Source organism: Berghia stephanieae, chromosome 15, assembly GCF_034508935.2.
Source record: "Berghia stephanieae isolate SIO BIC M18660-M18661 chromosome 15, UCSD_Bste_1.3, whole genome shotgun sequence".
NCBI classification, from domain to species: Eukaryota; Metazoa; Mollusca; class Gastropoda; order Nudibranchia; family Aeolidiidae; genus Berghia; species Berghia stephanieae.
Genome location: NC_088374.1, coordinates 26204500 through 26227151, shown reverse-complemented (window position 1 = coordinate 26227151; position 22652 = coordinate 26204500). Strand labels below are relative to the sequence as shown.

The 22652-nt window shown below is 39.0% G+C and overlaps 1 protein-coding gene across 1 annotated transcript in view; it reads right to left on the bottom strand.

The window, feature by feature from the left end:
• Positions 1-238: 238 nt before the first annotated feature.
• The window catches only part of LOC144960440 (uncharacterized), an 83647-nt gene continuing 61233 nt past the window's right edge, over positions 239-22652 (bottom strand). Inside the window, exons 4-15 of the mRNA XM_078893521.1 lie at positions 20128-20160; positions 18988-19084; positions 17382-17510; positions 16789-16899; positions 11640-13699; positions 9866-9924; positions 7919-8073; positions 5506-6893; positions 3820-3878; positions 1521-1632; positions 1221-1331; positions 239-271 (exon numbers count right to left, since the gene is read on the bottom strand). Coding sequence (XP_078749647.1) covers positions 239-271; positions 1221-1331; positions 1521-1632; positions 3820-3878; positions 5506-6893; positions 7919-8073; positions 9866-9924; positions 11640-13699; positions 16789-16899; positions 17382-17510; positions 18988-19084; positions 20128-20160 — 4347 coding nt within the window. The remainder of the gene's footprint in view (positions 272-1220; positions 1332-1520; positions 1633-3819; positions 3879-5505; positions 6894-7918; positions 8074-9865; positions 9925-11639; positions 13700-16788; positions 16900-17381; positions 17511-18987; positions 19085-20127; positions 20161-22652) is intronic.

The window sequence follows — 22652 nt, the reverse complement described above, 5'->3', positions numbered from 1 at the left end:
TTTTGTTGTTGTTTATTTTACATTATTCAACTGATCAAAACTTTTTTTTTCCAAATTAACTTATTCCTGGAGTAAAACCGACCTTTAGGAGTAGTCTGAAATAAATACTTATATATGAAGAGGTAGCTTTCAGAACCTACTAAGTCATATCTTATCTATATATAGCAATTCCAAAACCCTCAAGTAAGCCAATGGACATCTTTGGAATCCTTGGGGAAAATTGGGAGTTTCAGAACACTCAAGGTTTTTGTTCTGTGATCGGTGTTTTCCTCTTTGAGTCAATAAATAAATCATAGAAAGTAAATAACAATATCAAGCAAAGAAATCTATTCGATACTTTAGAATCACGCGAGAAAATTGGAAATTTCAAAACACTTTTACATTTTTTGTGCATTTGCAAATATTATAAATATGTATACATTGTCGCCATAGATTCTCAACTTTTTGTTTATACATTTTCATGCATGCCACGTCTGTAAACGAATTTCCATTTTTTTAAATGAATAGACTATATATTATTATTATTATTTATTATTATTATTATTATTATTATTATTATTATTATTATTATTATTATTATTATTATTATTATTATAATATTATTATTATTATTATTATTATTATTATTATTATTATTATTATTATTATTATTATTATAGATAGAAAACTGGGTGGGGATCCTGACCTCCCATAGCAGGCAGGGAGGTACATACTGTGTCTTCTATCCCCATATATCTATTTTCCAACATGCTTTCTGTCTTTGTCTTGGAATGAGATTACTTGGTTTTGTCCTGGCCCTGGTCAGGGTCCTGGCTGGGAGGGAAACAGTCAAGTGCATAGTTATTGTTTTGGGAGGTGATATTTTTTTCCTTGTAAATCATCTCTGTTATGCATTGTATTATGCTTAATTTACATATTATATTATATAATTTGTAAGCATTTGAGTGTATTCCTCTTAGTTCGGGCCTGTGCTTGTGTCTGGATGAGACTTTTAGGTGATCTCAAACTAAGTACTTTGATAGTGTGCTCTTGGAATCTACATCTGTTTCCTATTTGAACCAATTCACCTTTGTCTCACCTTTTCTTTTGTGCTTTAATTGTAATTCTATAACTTTTTACTATCCCATTTTCTTCCTTTTTACTGGCGCTTATATGACCTAATTGTGTTGCAAGCGCCGTAAAACCCTTAAAACAAACAAACAAACATAGATAGAAAATACCTTAACACTCTCAGGCAATGTGCTGGACACTTTAGAATCACAGGAGATATTCATAACTTTCAAAACATTCAGGGATTTTGTTCTATGAGGCAAGCAAATCAGTGTTTTCCTCTTTGAGTCAATAAATAAATCATAGATAGAAAATACGTTAACACTCCCAAGCAAAGCAATCTATTGGACACATTAGAATCACAGGAAAAATTTCGACGTTTCAAGTCACTCATGGTTTTTGTTCTGTATGGTTCAAACAAGAAACCATGTTCTCTTTGAGTCAATACATATATCGTAGATAGAAAATACATTAACACTCTCAGGCAATCTATTGGACACTTTGGAATCATTGGAGAAAATTGAAAGTTTGAAAACACTCAAGGTTTTTGTTCTATGAGACAAACAAGATTGGTGTTTTCCTCTTTGAGTCAATAAATAAATCATAGAAAGTAAAATACGCTAAAATTCTCAGGCAATGTGTTTGATACTTTAGAATCACAGGAGATATTCATAACTTTCAAAACACTCAGGGTTTTTGTTCTATAAATTGTTTTAAAAGGTCAAGTTTTTTCCCTCTTTAAGTCTCTAAATATAAATAAATCATAGATAGAAGATACATTAACACTCTCAAGCAATATCTAGAATCACAGGAGACATTTCGACGTTTCAAAACACTCAAGGTTTTTGTTCTATGAGACAAACAAGATTGGTGTTTTCCTCTTTGAGTCAATAAATAAATCATAGAAAGTAAAATACGCTAAAATTCTCAAGCAATCTGTTGGACACTTTAGAATCAAAGGTGAAATTTTGACGTTTCAAAACACTCAAGTTTTTTTTCTATAAGACAAAAAAGGACAAGTTTTTTTTCCCTCTTTAAGTCTCTAAATATAAGACCAAAAAACTGCAGTTTTCTCAGATTGATAAAAATCGGACCTAGTAAGTTTAGAAAGTCAACTCCTTATATATTCCTTTGCAGCACTTTTGGGTCATAGAATGGTGTGGTGGTTCAAGTCATTATCGTCTTCATCATCCTCATTATCATCATTATCATCACCATCATCATCATCATCACCATCATCATCATCATCATCATCATCATCATCATCATCATCATCATCATCATCATCATCATCATCATCACCATCATCATCATCATCATCACCATCATCATCATCATCACATCACCATCACCATCATCACCATCATCACCATCATCCACTCATCATCAATTCATCATCATTCACATCACATCATCCATCATCATCATCACCCATCATCATCCATCATCAAACATCATCATCATCATCATCATATCATCATCATCATCATTCATCACACATCATCATTCATCATCATCATCATCCATCATCATCATCATCATCATCATCACTCATCATCTCATCATCATCATCATCATCATCCATCATCATCATCATCATCATCATCATCCCATCATCATCAATCATCATCATCATCATCATCATCAATCATCATCATCATCATCATCATCATCATCATCATCATCCATCATCATCATCATCATCTCATCATCAATCATCATCATCATCCATCATCATCATCATCATCATCATCATCATCATCATCATCATCTCATATCATCTCATCATCATCTCATCATCACCATCATCATCATCATCATATCATCATCATCACATCATCATCATCATCATCATCATCATCATCAATCATCATCATCATACATCATCATCATCACATCATCCATCATCACATCATCATCATCATCATCATCATCATCATCATCATCATCACTATCATCATCATCACATCATCATCATCTCATCATCACTTCATCACCACATCATCTGTCTGTAGTGTATTATAATAATATCAATCCATTTGTTCAAACATATATATACTTAAACAACTGACAGTGTTCATATTGAGTCATCGAGTGACATAAACGACGCTCACCGTTGCATACTGAGTCTGCGTGTTTCAGGACGCGAGGCCCCCGTTCATGATGTCTTACGTGCCGCGACGTGAGGTGCTTGCCTTATCGTAACGGGTCGAAGTTGACTATAACCTGCCTGCGTAGGAAGGGGGGGGGGGGTGGAGGAGGATGGGAGGAAAGGTGAATTGTGGTGGTGTGTGGTAATGATGATGATGATGATGATGATGATAATGACGATGACAATGATGATGGCGATGCTACTGTTGATGATGACGATGATGATGATAATGAGAATGGTAATAATAATAATAATAATAATAATAATAATAATAATAATAAATAATAATAATAATAATAATAATAATAATAATAATAATAATAATAATAATAATAATAATAATAATAATAATAATAATAATAATAATAATAATAATAATAATAATAATATAATATAACAAAAACAAAAATAATAATAATAATAATATAATAATAATAATAATAATAATAATAATAATAATAATATTTGATGATGATGATGATGATGATGATGATGATGATGATGATGATGATGATGATGATGATGAATAAATCACAGTATCGCTAGAAACGAAAGCGTGTAACAAACCCAAAAGAAATGAATGGAGAAAAAAAAAATATCCTCAAGACCCTACCAACCTGAATCGTACGTTCTCGACGGACTGGAACCCTGGCGTGTTTTTGTAGATTTCGACGAGCTGAAAGCAACAAAAAAAAACAAAAACAACAAAACTTATGCAGAGATCATAAAGTTTCGTCATCTGAAATGTGACCCCTCGTCTCAAAACGGTATTAAGTCGGGATGACTAAGATGCTGAAAATGGAATTTGTAGCCAGAAATATCATGCATAAGTTGAGTTTATATGCTTTATAGAGGAGAAGGAATATCATATTTTACTGTGTTAAATACCAACGTTTTCTATTTTTGACCAGTTTAACTATAATTTGACTTTTTAGTATCTGGTCCATCCCGGCATAATACCGTTTTGAAACGTTGGGTCACAAATTATCTTTTAAACTAAAGTTGTTGTGAGGACCTAAAAAGATTACGCTTTTTGCCAGGAGGATTTTTGTTTTATCAGTTTGTTTTCAAGGGTTTTACGGCGCTTGCACCACATTAAGGTTATATCAGCGCCAGTAAAAAGGAAGAAAATGGGATAGTAAAAAGTTATAGAATTACAATGAAAGCACCCAAGAAAAGGTAAAACAAAGGGGAATTTGTTCAAATAAGAAACAGGTGTGGATTCCAGGAGCACACTATCAAAGTACTTAGTTTTAGATCACTAAAAGTCTCATCCAGACACAAGCACAGGTCCCCACTAAGAGGAATACACTCAGATGTTTTATAAATCATATATAATATTATAAAGAAAACATAATACAATGCATAACAGAGAGATGATTTAGAAGGGAAAAAATATCATCTCCCAAAACAAACTATACATTTGACTGTTTCCCTCTCAGCCAGGGCATCTGGCCAGGACCAGGACAAAACCAAGTAATCTCATTCCAAGACAAAGACAGAAAGCAGAAAGTTGGAAAATAGATATAGGGAATAGAAGACGCGGTAAGTACCTCCCTGTCTACTATGGGAGGTCAGGAACCCCACCCAGGGAGTATTTTTCAAGACGTGTTCTTCATTTTTTCTTTCTTTATTTTTCCTCATCACCAGGCGAACAAGAATGCAACAAAACAAAAAAATTCCCAAAACAAAGACTAAACAATTGACTGTTCCCTCTTAGCTAAGGTCTCCGGTAAGGGCCATGACAAAACCAATCAATCCGATTCCAAGACAAAGACAGAAAGCAAGTTGGAAAACAGATATAAGGGGATAGAAGACACAGTGACCTCCTGCCCACCATGGGAGTCCAAGGGACCCCGCCACAACATCCCTATTTGTCCTCTTGTTTATTACGACAGAATACCATTCTCAGACAAATTAACATATGATGAAACACAGATAGTGTGCTCTTGGAATCTACACGTATTCCTTATTAGAACCCTTCCCAGTTGTCTTGCTTTTCTTGTGCGGCTAGGTGGTCTAGTGGTATGACACTCGCTTTCAGATCGGAAGGTCCTGGGTTCGAGCCTCGCTCAGCACATAGTTGAGTCCTCGGAGAAAGCTCTTTACTCGCATTCTCTCACCATACTCAGGTGTAAAATGAGTACCTGGCCGTAAACAGCGTTGTCTCTGTTCGAAAAAATTCCTGTCCTACATGTTAAATGTTGCTGTTGGCCAAGGACCCATTGTAAAGCGCTTTGAGCAAATTTAGTGGATATTGCGCTATATAAAAGCTCAATTTTACGAAACAAAATAACACAAACCAGGCTGTTGACGTCTGCTTCCAGGTTTTTGGTTTTTGGATCGGTTGGATCCTCCAGCTCTGGGCTCCAAACATAGCCGGCAGTGATGGTAAATTGGCCTTTAATGATCTTGGTCACAACAGCGGGGGTGATGCTTGTTGTCGGTTGTTCTGATGTGGCTGTTGTGTCTTGTACTTCAGTTGAAGTTGAAGATGTCGCTGCTGATGTGGATGTCGATTTTGTTGGTCCAGAGGTGGTTGATGATTGTTCTGTGGTGGTGCTTCCACCCGTGGTTGTTGTTGAATGTTCTGTCGTGCTGCTTCCAGTGGTTGTTGAATGTTCTGTAGATGTGCTAGAAACAGCAACTGGACCAGAAGTGGTTGTTGAATGTTCTGTCGTGGTGCTTCCAGTAGTGGTTGTTGATTGTTCTTTGGTGGTAGTGGATCCGCCAGCTGAACCAGAGGTGGTTGTTGAATGTTTTGTTGTGGTGCTTGAAACATCAGCAGGACCAGAGGTGGTTGTGGAATGATCTGCAGTGGTGCTCGAAACTTCAACAGGACCAGAGGGGGTTGTGGAATGTTCTGTAGTGGTGCTAGAAATGTCAGCTGGACCAGAGGTGGTTGTGGAACGTTCTGCAGTGGTGATCGAAACAGCAGGACCAGAGGTGGTTGTGGAATGTTCTGCAGTGGTGCTAGAAACGTCAGCTGGACCAGAGGTGGTTGTGGAACGTTCTGTAGTGGTGCTCGAAACTTCAGCAGGACCAGAGGTGGTTGTGGAATATTCTGTAGTGGTGCTCGAAACAGCAGGACCAAAGGTGTTTGTGGAATGTTCTGTAGTGGTGCTAGAAACGTCAGCTGGACCAGAGGTGGTTGTGGAATGTTCTGTAGTGGTGCTCGAAACTTCAGCAGGACCAGAGGTGGTTGTGGAATGTTCTGTAGTGGTGCTCGAAACAGCAGGACCAGAGGTGGTTGTGGAATGTTCTGTATTGGTGCTCGAAACAGCTGGACCAGAGGTGGTTGTTGAATGTTTTGTAGTGGTGCTCGAAACATCAGCAGGACCAGAGGTGGTTGTTGAATGTTCTGTAGTGGTGCTCGAAACTTCAGCAGGACCAGAGGTGGTTGTGGAATGTTCTGTAGTGGTGCTCGAAACATCAGCAGGACCAGAGGTGGTTGTTGAATGTTTTGTAGTGGTGCTCGAAACATCAGCAGGACCAGAGGTGGTTGTGGAATGTTCTGCAGTGGTGCTCGAAACTTCAGCAGGACCAGAGGTGGTTGTGGAATGTTCTGCAGTGGTGCTAGAAACGTCAGCTGGACCAGAGGTGGTTGTGGAATGTTCTGAGGTTGATGACTTTTGTGTTGTAGAAGCTGGCGTTGCTCTTGCGGTTGTAGTGGACTTGGCACTGGTAACTTCTAGAAAAGATGGATGGTTAGGAGAATAAAAAACATGAGCTCAAAATTATATATGAATTTTTTTTTAATTTAAAATCGTATTCATTCTAAAAAGAAATGAACAAAAATGAATAAAACAACTTTTTTGTTTGTTTGTTGCTTTAGGTCTCTTCCAACACAATTGAGGTTATATGAGAGACCGCTGAAACAAAAAAACAAGCAATCTAACAAAAATAGTACAAATGTAAATCAAAATCATAACCTAAAGATATCATAAGGTAAATTATAAATAACCAAGAACAAACAGGCAGGAGATTTACAGAAAAAAAATATCCCCTGTCAAAAATACAATCACAAACCAAAGAAGCAGGATAGGCTAGTAAAGAGAAGAAGAAACGACATCACTATCGGATCGTACACCCATGCGAACATCATAGGTATATGATTCAAGGGTGATGCTCCCATCCAACCACCCGCTAAAACAACTTCAAAAGAGAACAAAATACCAAATACGGAATGTCTCGGGCTTAAAATCCTTCTTCAGCTAATAATAAAAAGAATAAAAATAATGTTTTTGTTAATGGCTGAAGAAGGTCTTTGAGCCCGAAACGTTCTGTGTTTGGTTTTCTGTTATCTTTTCAAATCTGTTATATCAAAACAATATCTAATGACTGTTTTCATTTTATGTTATTGTGCCATTATGTGATCTATTGCTATGATCGGAAGGTCCTTGGTTCGAGTCCCGCTCTGAGCGGCGCATAGTTGAGTCCTTGGAAAAAGACTCTTTGGTCACGTTCTCTCACCGTACTCGGGGTCTAAAATTGGTACCCAGTTGTTAACAGCGTTCTTTCGGTCCCGAAAATTGTAATAATGCACATAGGCATCATGTCTAATCCTACATGTTAAGTGTTGCTGTTGGTTAAGGACCCATTGTAAAGAGCTTTCAGCATGTCTAGTGGATATTGCGCTTTAAAGAAAAAAAAACTCAAGTGTTTTTTTAAAACAAATCAGCTTTTCCATTAGAAAGCTCATAAAATAAATGCTACCTGTGGCTGATAGAGATTCGGTAGGGATGGTATAGTTTCCCAGTGTTCCACCATTAGCTTGCAGAGCATTGCTCAGGACATTGGTAACATCACTGGCTGTCACATTACTGGTTGATTCATAGGTGACGTCATAATCTGCCACAACACTTCCTTTCCTGTCAGTTATAAAGAATAAGAATAATTAATTATATATAAAGTCCATGTCCCGAAAAGACAGTGCTCAATGCGCACATTTATACATAACATGGTACAGTGAATGACATAATCAGTCGGATGGTGAAAAGGTTTGAACTGAGATATGTTCAAGGTTAGTTAGAATGTCAATTTTTTTTTATCCAAAATGAGTTTTTGTCATAAATGATTAAATCAACCCTTTTTGTACATCTTCGGGAAATATCAAAGCTTAATTTCACTTTTAAATATTTTTTACAGCTAGTCAAGTTGAAAAAGTATGAAATTTGAGAAAAGTTGCTGAATACCTTTCCCATACATCTGACCATAACTTCAAGAAAAATCACCCGATTTACTTCAAATAAAAATTAAAATGCTCTGGGGAGCATATTCTTTCAGAAAATGCAAAAAAAAGCAATCCAAAATTTTCACCTTCCGAGTGATTAAGTCATGTACTGACACATATATTCCGTACTGCTAAAACGCGTGGAACAGTCGGAAATGTAAAACTGAAATTGCTAAAGATATTAATCAATTTAACAACGCACTTGTTGTTTGTTTTAAAGGGTTTTGAGGCGCTTGCAACACATTAAAGTCATATCAGCACCGGTAAAAATGATGAAAATATGATATTAAAATGTTCTAGAATTACAATTAAAGCACCCAAGAAAAGGTAAGACAAAGGGGAATTGGTTCAAATAGGAAACAGATGAAGATTCCAAGAGCACACCATCAAAGTACTTAGTTTGAGATCACCTAAAAGTCTCATCCAGACACAAACACATGATCTCACAAAGAGGAATACACTCAAATGTTTACACCCATATGTTAAAAATAATGAAATAACAATAGATAACAGAGAGGTGATTTACAAGGGAAAAAATATCATCTCCCAAAACTCTAACCATACATTTGTCCCTCCCACCTAGGGTATCCGACCAGGGTCAGGACAAAACTAAGTAATCTCATTCCAAGACAAAGATAAAAACCAATTAGGAAAACAGATATAGGTAGGGGGATAGAAGACACAGTAGTAAGTGCCTCCCTGCCCACTATGAACAACACACTTGATAGGTAATTTTTTTTTTTGCTTTAAAATACCTATAATATGACTGAGCATCCCTGGTTTGTCAATAATAAATATTTCACTCTTTTATTTGTTTTTATTTTTTTATTTTCTTCTACCATTTTATCTGTTTCTCCCTTATAAAAATTTCTGATCTCAAAGAACATAGCAATGTGTAATGTCCAATATATTATGAATTTTGTTTTAAGGGCATTTAAGGAACACTTGGTCCGTTTTAAAGCCCAATTGCTGATATGATATTATGATATGATATTATATATGATATGATATGAGGGAACAGAAGATACAGCATACGACCTCCTGTCCACCATGGGGTTTGTTTTTTTTTTAATTGAGCTTTGATATAGTGCAATATCCACTAAACGTGCTCAAAGCGCTTTATACGGGGTCCCTGGCCAACAGCAACATTTAACATGTAGGACGGTACATGACGCCTGTTAGGCGATCTTATATTTATTTTCCAACAGAGACAACGCTGTAAACGGCCAGGTACTCATTTTACACCTGAGTACGGTGAGAGAATGTGAGTAAAGAGCCTTTTCCAAGGACTCAACTATGCGAGGCTCGAACCCAGGACCTTCCTATCCGAAAGCGAGTGTCCTACCACTGGACCATATAGCCGCACTGTTGTCACGTGATATTGGTGGTGATGAATCTAAAAAAAAATATGACGGGTAAAATAAACTTACGTGAATCGAATGTTGTCGATACTCTTAAAACCAGGCTGGGTAGAATAAACTGCGACAAGCTGAAAGAAATATAATGTTGAACTTTTGTTATTATTGTTATTAAGGGTTTTACGGCGCTTGCAACACATTTAGGTCATATCAGTGCCAGTAAAAAGGAAGAAAATGGAAGTGTAAAAAGTTCTAGAATTACAATTAAAGTCCCCAAGAAAAGGTAAGACAGGGAAATTAGTTAAAATAGGAAACAGATGTAGATTCCAAGAGCACACTATCAGTGTACTTAGTTTGAGATCACCTAAAAGTCCCATCCTGACACAAGCACAGGTCCCCACCTAGAGGAAAACACTCAAATTTTTACAAATCATAATATATAAAAACATAACTAATACAATGCATAACAGAATGATAATTTACAAGAAAAACAAATTTTCTCCTAAACCTCTAACTATACGTTTGACTATTTCCCTCCCAACTAGGGTATCCGACCAGGGCCAGGACAAAACCAAGTTCTCTCATCCCAAGACAAAGACAGAACGCGTGTTGGAAAAGAGATATAGGGGGATAGAAGACACAGAAAGCGCCACCCTGCCCACTATGGGAGAATGTTAAACTTTTAGTTCTCATGAAATGAGTGCGGCTATGTGGTCTAGTGGTATGACACTCGCTTTCGGATCGGAAGGTCCTGGTTTCGAGTCTCGCTCTGCGCATAGTTGAGTCATTGGAAAAGACTCTTTACTCACATTCTCTCACCGTACTCAGGTGTAAAATGAGTACCTGGCCGTTAACAGCGTTGTCTTTGTCAGACAAATTGTAATATCGCCTAACAGGCGGCACGTCCCGTCCTCCATGTTAAATGTTGCTGTTGACCAGGGACCCCTTGTAAAGCGCTTTGAGCACATTTAGTGGATATTGCGCTATATAAAAGCTCCATTTTTTTAAAATCACAAAACAGGTAGCTCGTTTTCAACACTTAGTCGTCAAATATGGAACCCTCTTCCAGAGCTATTTGTGAAGCTTCATGTGTCGATGTTTTGAAATCAAAGCTTAAACATTACTTTTTTACAAGAATATATTTTAAGTCTATGTCAATGTTTCATACTTTTATGATATGTGACCCACCGTATCAAGGCGGTATTATGTCGAGATCCACTCAGTAAGGGAAATTGAATTCATAGCCACAAATATCCAACTTGGGTTTAATTCTGTACGTTATGGTGGAGTATAAAGACTATTTCTTACATTACAAAAACTTCTAAGCTCCAATTTCTCATCATTCTATCTCTAAATTCACTTTTTGGGGTCTAAAGCATCCCGACATAATACCGTTTTGAGACGGAGGGTCACATATAGATGTTTTTAAAAATATGTTTCCTTCTTTTGGGTAATAACTGAAAGTGTGTCTCTTTGTGTGTGTGTGTGTGTGTGTGTGTGTGTGTTTGTGTGTGTGTATGTGTGTGTATATTTGTGTGTTAGTGATATTTTAGATTGTCATTCTTGTAACTGTGAAGCGCATTGGGTATGGCCTAGTCATGGTTATGCCCTATACAAGTGCTATATATTGTTATTATTAACCCGTAAAATGAACTAAGGCAAGTTGACTTGCTTAAGCTCTCAAAAAGCAAGGATTATAATTTGTCACCTTCTGGGTACGAAGCAAAGACCGTATCACACTGCTCCCCCCCCCCCCCCCCCCCCCCCCCCACACACACACCCCCATCCCTCACCCCCAATAAGACGTAAATATATAACGAAATAAAAAAAAAACAACTATGCTTACCAAGCCTTTGACGTTTTCCATCAACTCAATAGTCCTTGGGTCACTTGGATTGGACAGGGAAAGAACCCATTCGTATCCGTCTGTAATTCTAAACTGGCTACTGAAGACTACAATAGGTCCTTCTGTAGTGGTGGACGAGGCGGTTGTTGTTGTGGAAGTTTGACCCTCAGGTCCAGAAGATACGGGGGTTTGCAGTGAAGTGGTGCCAGTGCTTGTCATAGGTTTGGTGGTGGTGGTGGAGGATGACATTGTTGATGAACGCTCGGTAAATACAAAGCTTGTTGAATGTTCTGTAGATGTGCTTGAAACGCCAGCTGCACCAGATGTTGTTGAATGTTCTGTAGATGTGCTTGAAACGTCAGCTTGACCAGACGTGGTTGTTGAATGTTCTGCAGATGTGCTTGAAATGCCAGCTGCACCGGATGTGGTTGTTGAATGTTCTGTAGATGTTCTTGTAACATCAACTGGACCAGATGTGGTTGTTGAATGTTCTGTAGATGTTCTGGAAACGTCAGCTTGACCAGACGTGGTAGATGAATGTTCTGTAGATCTTCTGGAAACGCCAGCTTGACCAGATGTGGTAGATGAATGTTCTGTAGATGTGCTTGAAATGCCAGCTGCACCAGATGTGGTTGTTGAATGTTCTGTAGATGTTCTAGAAACGCCAGCTGGACCAGATGTTGTTGAACGTTCTGTAGATGTTCTTGTAACATCAACTGGACCAGATGTGGTTGTTGAATGTTCTGTAGATGTGCTTGAAACGCCAGCTGCACCAGATGTGGTTGTTGAATGTTCTGTAGATGTTCTTGAAACGCCGGCTTGACCAGATGTGGTTGTTGAATGTTCTGTAGATGTTCTAGAAACGCCAGCTGCACCAGATGTGGTTGTTGAATGTTCTGTAGATTTGCTTGAAACGCCAGCTGCACCAGATGTGGTTGTGGAATGTTCTGTAGATTTGCTTGAAACGCCAGCTGCACCAGATGTGGTTGTGGAATGTTCTATAGATGTTATGGACGCGCCAGCAGCACCAGATGTGGTTGTGGAATGTTCTGTAGATGAGCTAGAAACATCAACTGGACCAGATGTGGTTGTTGAATGATCTGCAGATGTACTAGAAACGCCAGCAGCACCAGATGTGGTTGTGGAATGTTCTGTAGATGAGCTAGAAACATCAACTGGACCAGATGTGGTTGTTGAATGATCTGCAGATGTTCTAGAAACGCCAGCAGCACCAGATATGGTTGTTGAATGAACTGTAGATTTGCTTGAAACGTCAACTGCACCTGATGTGGTTGATGAATGTTCTGTAGATGTTATGGACACGCCAGCTGCACCAGATGTGGTTGTGGGATGTTTTGTACTAGTGCTTGAAGCATCAGCTGGACCTGAGGCGGTTGTTGTAGACGATTTGCTGTCAGGTCCAGAAGATACAGGGGTTTGTACTGAAGTGGTCCCAGTGCTTGTCATGGGTTTTGTGGTGGAGGTAGGCATTGTTGGGGATTGGCTAGTACCGGCAGTTGTCGAATGGGCAGTCGAAGCATGTTGAGTTGTGACCTCTGGGACAGTGGATGGTTGAGACGAAAGGACTTGGGTTGCAGATGTTGATACTGTTGATTGTTGAGATTGAGGGGCTTGGGTTGCAGATGTTGATACTGTTGATTGTTGAGATTGAGGGGCTTGGGTTGTAGATGTTGATACTGTTGATGTTTGAGATTGAGGGGCTTGGGTTGTAGATGTTGATACTGTTGATTGTTGAGATTGAGGGGCTTGGGTTGTAGATGTTGATACTGTTGATGTTTGAGATTGAGGGGCTTGGGTTGTAGATGTTGATACTGTTGATGTTTGAGATTGAGGGGCTTGGGTTGTAGATGTTGATACTGTTGATTGTTGAGATTGAGGGGCTAGGGTTGTAGATGATGATGCTGTTGATGGTTCAGCCGAAGGAGTTTGTTGAGTTGTAGCCTTTGAACTGGTGGTCGGTGGAGATAAAGTGGTTGTAGATTGTTGAGACGAAGCGGTCTGTTGTTGAGTAGGTTGTGGGGCTGCGGTTGGTTGCGTCTCTGTATGAGTGTATGGGAAGTATAGATAAAGTGGCGTTATTTTCTAAATTTGAATTTAAAAACAAATTGAAAGCTAAGGACGTTCAAGCAAGCACCCACCGTATCGAAGCGCTATTATGTCGGGATCCACTCGGTAAGGGAAATTGAATTCATAGTCACAAATATCCAACTTGGGTTTAATTCTGTACGTTCTGATGGAGTATAAAGACTATTTCCTGCATTGCAAAAACTTCTAAGGTCCAATTTCTCATCAATCTATCTCTAAATTCACTTTTTGGGGTCTGAATCATCCCGACATAATACCGTTTTGAGACGGAGGGTCACATATAGATGACTCCGCCATCGATTTAATCATAACGTATGTCAGGTGAAACTGACTTTAAACTAATCAGGAATTTTCAAAACAATTTTGGTGGAATAGGGGGCGGTTTACGCTTCAAGAAATTGTACTCACCCCCCCCCCCCCCCCCCCAAAAAAAAAAAAAAAATTAAAAAATCCTCACATAAATCTCAAAATTTTACATTTCCTTCTTTCTTTCTTTCTTTTTATTTTCTTGACTATATTCAATAGGGAATGAGATAAGCGGAAGAGTAGCGTCCCTTGATTGGACGTCACCGGTGGAGAAGTTATTTGTAAACAAACCAACTACAAGCCAAGCGCTCCAAATACAAAATTTATTATTCATATTTCTGTACAAAAATGCATAACGTTTTTTTATGATATGCATTTTTGTACAGAAATATGAATAACAAATCTTGTATTTGGAGCGCTTGGCTTGTAGTTGGTTTGTTTACAAATAACTTCTCCAGTGACTTCCAATCAAGGGACGCTACTCTTCCGCTAATCTCATTCCCTATACTCAGCATAAATTTACCGACATACGAAGATCGAGTATTATTTGTAGGGGACGGGTATGGCATGTTTTGTCTTTAAAAATTAAGGTTTAAATTAGAATCATGAACTCTTTTTATGTGACCCACCGTCTCTAAACGGTATTATGTCGGGATGTATTGAGTGCAAAAAATTGAATTTATTGACAAAAACATGAAACTTGGGGGTTTGTTTCGATTTGTAATGTTAGAGAATGAAGACAATTTCTCACAATGCAAAATCTCAAAAATTGGTATTTACTATCAATTCAATTCTAAAGTCACTTTTCGGGGTCCAATTCATCCCGACATAATACCGTGCCGAGACGAAGGGTCACATAATATGGACTTAGGGTAATATTTTTTCGCCTCAAGTGCCAGCAGCAGGCCCGGAGTGGGTTGAATGAGTGAGCATTGATAGGATTAATTTTAAATAAAATCCTCACAAATTCTACCCGCCAGATCAATCATACCAACGCATCTATTCCATGTGACTATTGACTATGATTTAGTGAAAAGGTTTGTTGTTTGTTTTTAAAGAGTTTTACGGCGCTTGCAACACATTTAAATTTAGGTTATATCAGCGCCAGTAAAAAGGAAGAAAATGGGATAGTCAAATTCTAGAATGACAATTAAAGCACCCAAGAAAAAGTAAGACAAAGGGGAACTAGGAACAAATAGGGAGCAGATGTAGATTCCAAGAGCATACCATCAATGTACTTAGTTTGAGATCACCTATAAGTCTCATCCGGACACAAGCACAAGATCCAACTCAAATGCTTCCATTATACATTCAAAATAACAAATATAATACATAACAGAGAGATGATTTACAAGGAATAAAATATCATCTCCCAAAACAATAAGTATACATTTGACTGTTTCCCTCCCACTCAAGAACTCCGGCCAGGGCCAGGACTAAACCAAGTAATCCTGTTCCAAGTCAAAGACAGAAAGCAAATATGAAAGCAGCTATAAGGGGATAGAAGACACACTAAGTGCCAACCTGCCCACTATGGGAGGCCAAGGAAAACCCCACCCAGTCAGTGAAAGGGGGTAAAACCGTAGCCATCGTTAAAACCTGACACTGAAATCCAAAAGGACTGGCAGTTTGACGTCATTATTTTGTTTTTGCACCGTCTAGTGAGTTGTCGTTAGTAGAGCTCATGGAAACAAATTATTCCATTGGTTGAACTATTGAACACAACTCACGATTTGTTTTCTTTTGTGGCAAAAGACTGGCATTTTGACGTCATTTTTTGGTCAGTATCAGGCCATAACTTTACGAAGGCCACGGGTAAACCCATAACATCGTTAACTTATAGCCTGACACTGACCAAAACAATGACGTCAAAATGCCAGTTTTTGGCCAAAACAGAAAACAAATCGTGAGTTGTATTCAATAGTTCAACCAATGGGACCACTTGTTTCCATGAGCTTTACTAACGACAACTCACTTGGTGGTGCAAAAACTAAATAATGAAGTCAAAATGCCAGTCTTTTTGGGTTTCAGTGTCAGGGTCTCACTTAACGATGGCTACGGCCTGACACTGACCAAAAAATGACGTCAAAATGCCTGTCTTTGGCCACAAAAGAAAACAAATCGTGAGTTGTATTCAATAGTTCAACCAATGAAATAACTTGTTTCCATGAGCTTAACGACAACTCACTAGGCGGTGCAAAAACCAAATAATGACGTCAAAATGCCAGTCTTTTTTGGATTTCCGTGTCAGGCTATAACTTAACGATGGCTACGTTCTGATCGTTAACATATAGATAGTATGCAGTTGACGTCACTCAAGCCTTTGTTATTGTATTTTGCCATCCGCGTTTGTGAGTGATTCTCACTATAGTGTATTAACCAGACTATAAATGTTCATGGATACACACAGTTTTGTGTGTTGGTCCGTTATACTTCCGGATGGCAATGTTATGAGCTTCTTAGCCAAGCGCATACTATCTATATAGCCTGACATTGGAACCCTTTAGGACTGGCAGTTTGACGTCATTTTTTAGGTTTGTGTAGCGTCTAGTGAGTTGTCGTTAGTAGAGCTCATGGAAACAAGTTATTTCAGTGGTTGAACTATTGAATACAACTCACGATTTGTTTTCTTGTGTGGCAAAAGACTGGCATTTTGACGTCATTTTTTGGTCAGTGCCAGGCTATAACTTAACGATGGTTAGGGTAGGGTTAGGGTTAGGGCTACGGTAAAACTGACCTGTGCTGGTTGTTGTCGTGGTCGTTGTAGTTGTTGTTGTTGGCTCTGTGATGATGTGAGTGGTGAGTTTTGGGGTGGTGGGTGGCGTCGGGCTACGAATAAAGTCTGAATCTGGTGGGAGAGGAGAGGAGAAACAGATAGGGAGGGGGAGGGGGGGGGGGGGTTGAAGCAAAATGGTGGTGGTGGTGGTTTTGGTGGTGCTGGTAGTTGAGGTGGTGGTAATGGTAATGATGGTAGTGATGGAGGTGATATGATGATGATGATGATGATGATGATGATGATGATGATGATGATGATGATGATGATGATGATGATGATGATGATGATAATGATGATAATGATGATGATGATAATGATGATGATGATGATGATGATGAATGTGATGAGGAGGAGGAGGAAGAGAAGAGGAGGAGGATAACGATGATGATGATGATGATAATGATGGTGATGATGATGACGATGACGACGACGATGATGATAATAATAATGATGAAAATGATGAAGATGGCAGTAGTGGTGATGGTAATGATACTGATGAAAATGACGACGACGACGACAAAATAATATACAGACAGTGTGAGTACCCTCCCTACCAGCAGGAGTTATAACTGGATTGTACGTGACCGAATCATTAAGTGCTAGGGGTAGGGAAAACGTTTGAGGTCCGTCAATCCAGAATATGACGAAACATCCATCCATTCCTTGCTGCTCAGTCAAAGCTCCTGGGAAGAAGAAAAACAAAACAAACAAAAAAACACAACATGAGACATAGTTGTGACCCACTTTATTAAAAACGGTATTATCTTTTGTGAGGCTATGTGGTCGTGTGGTATGACAAACGCTTTCGGATCGCAAAGGTCCTGGGTTCGAGCCTCGCTCGGGGCATAGTTGAGTCCTTGGAAAAGGCTCTTTAATTGCTCACATTCTTTCGCCGTACTCAGGTGAAAAATGATTACACGGCCGTTAACATCGTTGTCTCTGTCGGAAAATAATTGTTATATCGCTTAACAGCAGGCGTCATGTCTCGTTCTACATGTCACGTGTTGCTGTTGATCAGGGACCCTTGTAAAGCGCTTTGAGCACATTTAATTGATATTGCCCTTTTGAAAAGCTCAATTTTTTTTCTACGTACGTAATGGTATCTAATCGTTAATTCTCTCTTTACCAGACAATTTCCGGATTTTCCCCAAAATTTCACACCCAACTGACACAAAAATAGATATTTTTACCACTCAAACACAATAGCAGTAAAGTTCTTGCAATACATAATTTCTATAGATAGTTCAAAGATTACGTCACTCAGGTCTTTGTTATTGTTTTTTTTTTTTTGCCATCCGCGTTTATGAGTAATGCTCACTGAACTGTATTAACATGACTATACACGTTCATGGATACACTGAGTTTTTTGTGTTGGTCCGTTATACTTCCGGATGTCAATGTTATGAGCTTCTTAGCCAAGCGCATAATATCAATAGCAAAACATGCTCTACAACACACTGTTCATTTTCTTTAAATTTTATGACGTACAAGAGAAATTTGTATAAGAAAATTGTTGGCTTTAATCGTAACGAATGTGACGATTTTCCTATAATTGGTAAGGAGATGGTTAACTTGCTCAGCGGTACAGTCTTTGTTTGTTTTTAAGGATTTTACGGCGCTTGCAACATATTGAGGTCATATCGGCGCCATTATAGATAGAATGAAGTTGACGTCACTCGGGTCTTTGTTGTTGTTTTTTGCCATCCGCGTTTATGAGTAATTCTCACTAATCTGTATTAACCAGTCTGTAAACGTTCATGGAGACACACAGTTTTGTGTGTTGGTCCGTAATACTTCCGGATGGCAATGTTGTGAGCTTCTTCGTCATGCGCATACTGTCTATAAACATTTCAGGTTACACGTCATAGCTTTGTGTTATATCGCGGCTGGCGGATGTCGTGAGTATTTTACCAAAACGCATAGCATCAATACCAAAAATCTGTGTGTTGTATACGGAATGAGATTAGCGGAAGAGTAACGTCCCTTGATTGGACGTCACCCATAGTCTGTGACGTCACCGACGGAAAAGTTATTAGAGAGAGAACGTCATGTTGGTTCGCGCATGCGTCTCTCGTCCTCGGAGGCTAATCAAGGGACGCTACTCTTCCGCTAATCTCATTCCCTATTGAGTCTCCCCCCCCCCCCCCCCTCCCCCCCTACCTTCCTCCTTCCCTATCTCCAGTCTCGTCATGGTAGATAACCCTGCTATTTTTGTCTTGTTGGAAAACATGTTGTCCGGGGTTGTCATTCTTAAGCCCTGTGGATAAATAGATAAATAACTAAATAAATACATACATAGATACATAAATACATAAATGAATAAACAAGTAAATATCTATTGCATCCCAATACAAAAACAAAACAACTTAAAAAACTTGAGCTTTTATATAGCGCAATATCCACTAAACGTGCTCAAAGCGCTTTACAAGGGGTCCCTGACCAACAGCAACAATTGTCATGTAGGACGAGACATGACACGTGTTAGGCGATATTACAAAAAAAAAATGTCAGACACAGACAACGCTGTTAACGGCCAGGTACTCATTTTACAGCTGAGTACGGTGAGAGAATGTGAGTAAAGAGCCTTTCCCGAAGACTCAACAATGCGCCGCTCAGAGCGGGACTCGAACCGAGGACCTTTCTATCCGAAGGCGAGTGCCATACCACAAGAACACATAGTGAAGAGTTAGTCGCATTCAATAGATAGTATGAAGTCACTCACGTCTTTGTTATTGCTTTTTGCCATCCATGTTTATAATTAATTCTTACTAAACTGTATTAACCAGACTATAAACGTTCAAGGTTAAAACATAGTTTTATGTGTTGGTCTGTTATATTTCCGGATGGCAATGTTGTAGCTTCTTAGCCAAGCGCATACTACTCTCGTATCTATAGTAAAACCAAAGGGGATCATTTCTAACAACTCAAATCTTTTATTCTGTTTCGGTGATCGTCCGCCATGTATTATTGTGGTGATGATATGAAGATGATGACGATGATGATGATGATGATGACGATGATGATGATGAGGAGGATTAGGATGATGATAATGATAATGATAATGATAATGATGATTATGATATGAGAATGATGAATGATGATGATGATGATGATGATGATGAGGATGACGATATGACAATGATGAATGATGATGATGACGACGACGATGACGACGACGACGACGACGACGACGATGATGGTGGTGATGATGATGATGATGATGATGATGATGATGATGATGATGATGACAAAGACATAATGATGACGATGACGATAATGATTATATCTTCCATGACTTACCCCATCATCTACTACTACGTCACTCAGATTACCCTTGATGAGAATAGAATAGAAAAACACAGCAATGTGCAAAACACACGATTAGTAAAAACACACCAGGAAAATAACACACCAGTAAAATAACACACCTGTTAAAAAAAACATACCAGTAAAAAAATACACTATACACACTATGGGTCAAATAATTAATGTGTAATTTGAGGGAAAACACAAGTGTGTAAAATTACAATATTGTACACGCTTATCACGTGCAAGGAAGGGGTTGTTAGAGAACACGCTTCACACGCAAAGGGACTAAGATGGATCCCGGGTGCAATCGAGATTTGTTTCTGACACCCCCCCCCCCCCCTTGTCACCAAGTAGTAATTGGGTGGTGGGTTCTGTTAAAGCTGGCTGAAAATACTTGGCGATGGACTAGCATCCTATTCAAAGGATAGCAAGCCATTGCTATTGCCCGTTTCACGCCAGTAAAAAGTTCTAGAATTACAATTAAAGCACCTATGAAAAGGCAAGACAAAGGGGAGTTGGTTTAAATAGAAAACAGATGTAGATTTCAAGAGCGCACCATCAAAGTACTTAGTTTGAGATCACCAAAAAGTCTCATTCTGACACAAGCACAGGTTCCCACTAAGAGGAATACACTCAAATGTTTACAAATCATATATATATATATTTTCTTTCTTTCTTTAAAAAATATAGCCTTGTGGAGAACATTGTGCTTATTTGAGTCAATAAAAAAAAATTATACGGCGCACAACGGTTAGTCATAAGTCTAAGTGCTAAAGTGTTTGTTTGACCATGAATTAAGTAAAAGGGAGACATTCCGAAAGCTCCTACATCCCCAGTATTCTTTCAATTTGTATTTTCACCGTTGATCTTTTGTCAGGCGTATATTTATTTAATTTGTCATCATATAGAAGCATTTTTTTTAAAATAATACAATGCGAAGCAGATAGATGATTAACAAGAAAAGAAATGTCATCTTCCAAAACTCTAACTATAAAGTTGACTTGTTTCCCTCCCAGCTAGGGTATCCGACCAGGGCCAGGACAAAACCAAATAATCTCATCCCAAGACAAAGACAGAAATCATGTTGGAAAACAGATATAGGGGGATAGAAGACGCAGTTAGTGCCTCCCTGCCCACTACTGGAGGTCAGGAACTGCACCCAGGACAGTTATATTGGGTCCTACTAACTGCCGTCCAGCGGCCTCAGGAAGCCGTCCGAAGGTCATCTAAAATTGAGCTTTATATAGCGCAATATCCACTAAATGTGCTCAAAGCGCTTTACAAGGGGTCCCTGGTCAATAGCAAAATTTAACATGTAGGGCGGGACATGACGCCTGTTAGGCGATATTACAATTTTTCGGACAAAGACAACGCTGTTAACGGCCAGGTACTCATTTTACACCTGAGTACGGTGAGAGAATGTGAGTAAAGCGCCTTTTCCAAGGACTCAACTATGCGCCGAGCGCGAGGCTCGAACCCAGGACCTTCTGATCCGAAAGCGAGTGTCATACCACAAGACAATATAGCCGCATCTAAAGCATTCTCAAGTCATCCGGAGGCCCTCAGAGCTGTACGAAGAGCTGTAATATTTATCGATCAGTACCAATGATCTTTTTGTCTTCCCGAGGCCTCCGGAGGCTATGGACGGCAATGTGCTCGAGTCATTGGTAACAGTGGAATATGTGCTCAAAGTGACCCACATAGTGAAAAGTGTTCACAGTTTTTGAAATATCGAACATCACGATTGGTCATTTCGTTCATCTTGACACGTGGGTATGTTTACAACTTTTATAAACAAAGCAGCGTATTCACATTTGTTAAGAAATATCCAATCGTTAGACAGCAACAAATCATGTGATTGATGACTTGGTTAGACGAAAACATGAATATAAGATCGCTCCCATTAGTTTTACCGATTGAAAGAAATGTCAGCACGGGGAGCTTTCGGAAGGCCTCCCTTTCGGACAACTTCTGGAAAGCTTCGTACAGCTCTGAGGGCCTACGGATGCCTTGAGAGTGCTTTAGATGACCTCCGGACGGCTTCCCTAGGCCGCTGGACGGCTCCGGAGGGCAATTCAGTAGTCTGATGTCACGCCGCCCGGCAACGGCGGCCATCTTGGTTCTAAACAAATAAAATCATTACTTTTTATTCTTCATGCTGGCTAGAACTTTTCATATGCCTTGTGATCAGAATGTGTAAAAGTCAAAACATGATCAAATTTCTGGGGGGTTTTTTTCTTCCTCTGGATACGCTTTTATGCTCGCCGGAGAAATATTTCATACGGACGTCCGCCGTTGTTCCGATAGTTTAGAGCCAGTGTTACTAAGTTACCATGCGTCATTAGGAAGGAAGTGACGTTACGACTGTTGAAGCGTATTCGTATTGTCATGTTAAAACACAGCAAATGAATCATAATCACTACAACGACAGAAGGTAGAAAAGAAAGAAAAAAAAGGAGAGAGAGAGAGAGAGAGAGAGAGAGAGAGAGAGAGAGAGAGAGAGAGAGAGAGAGATT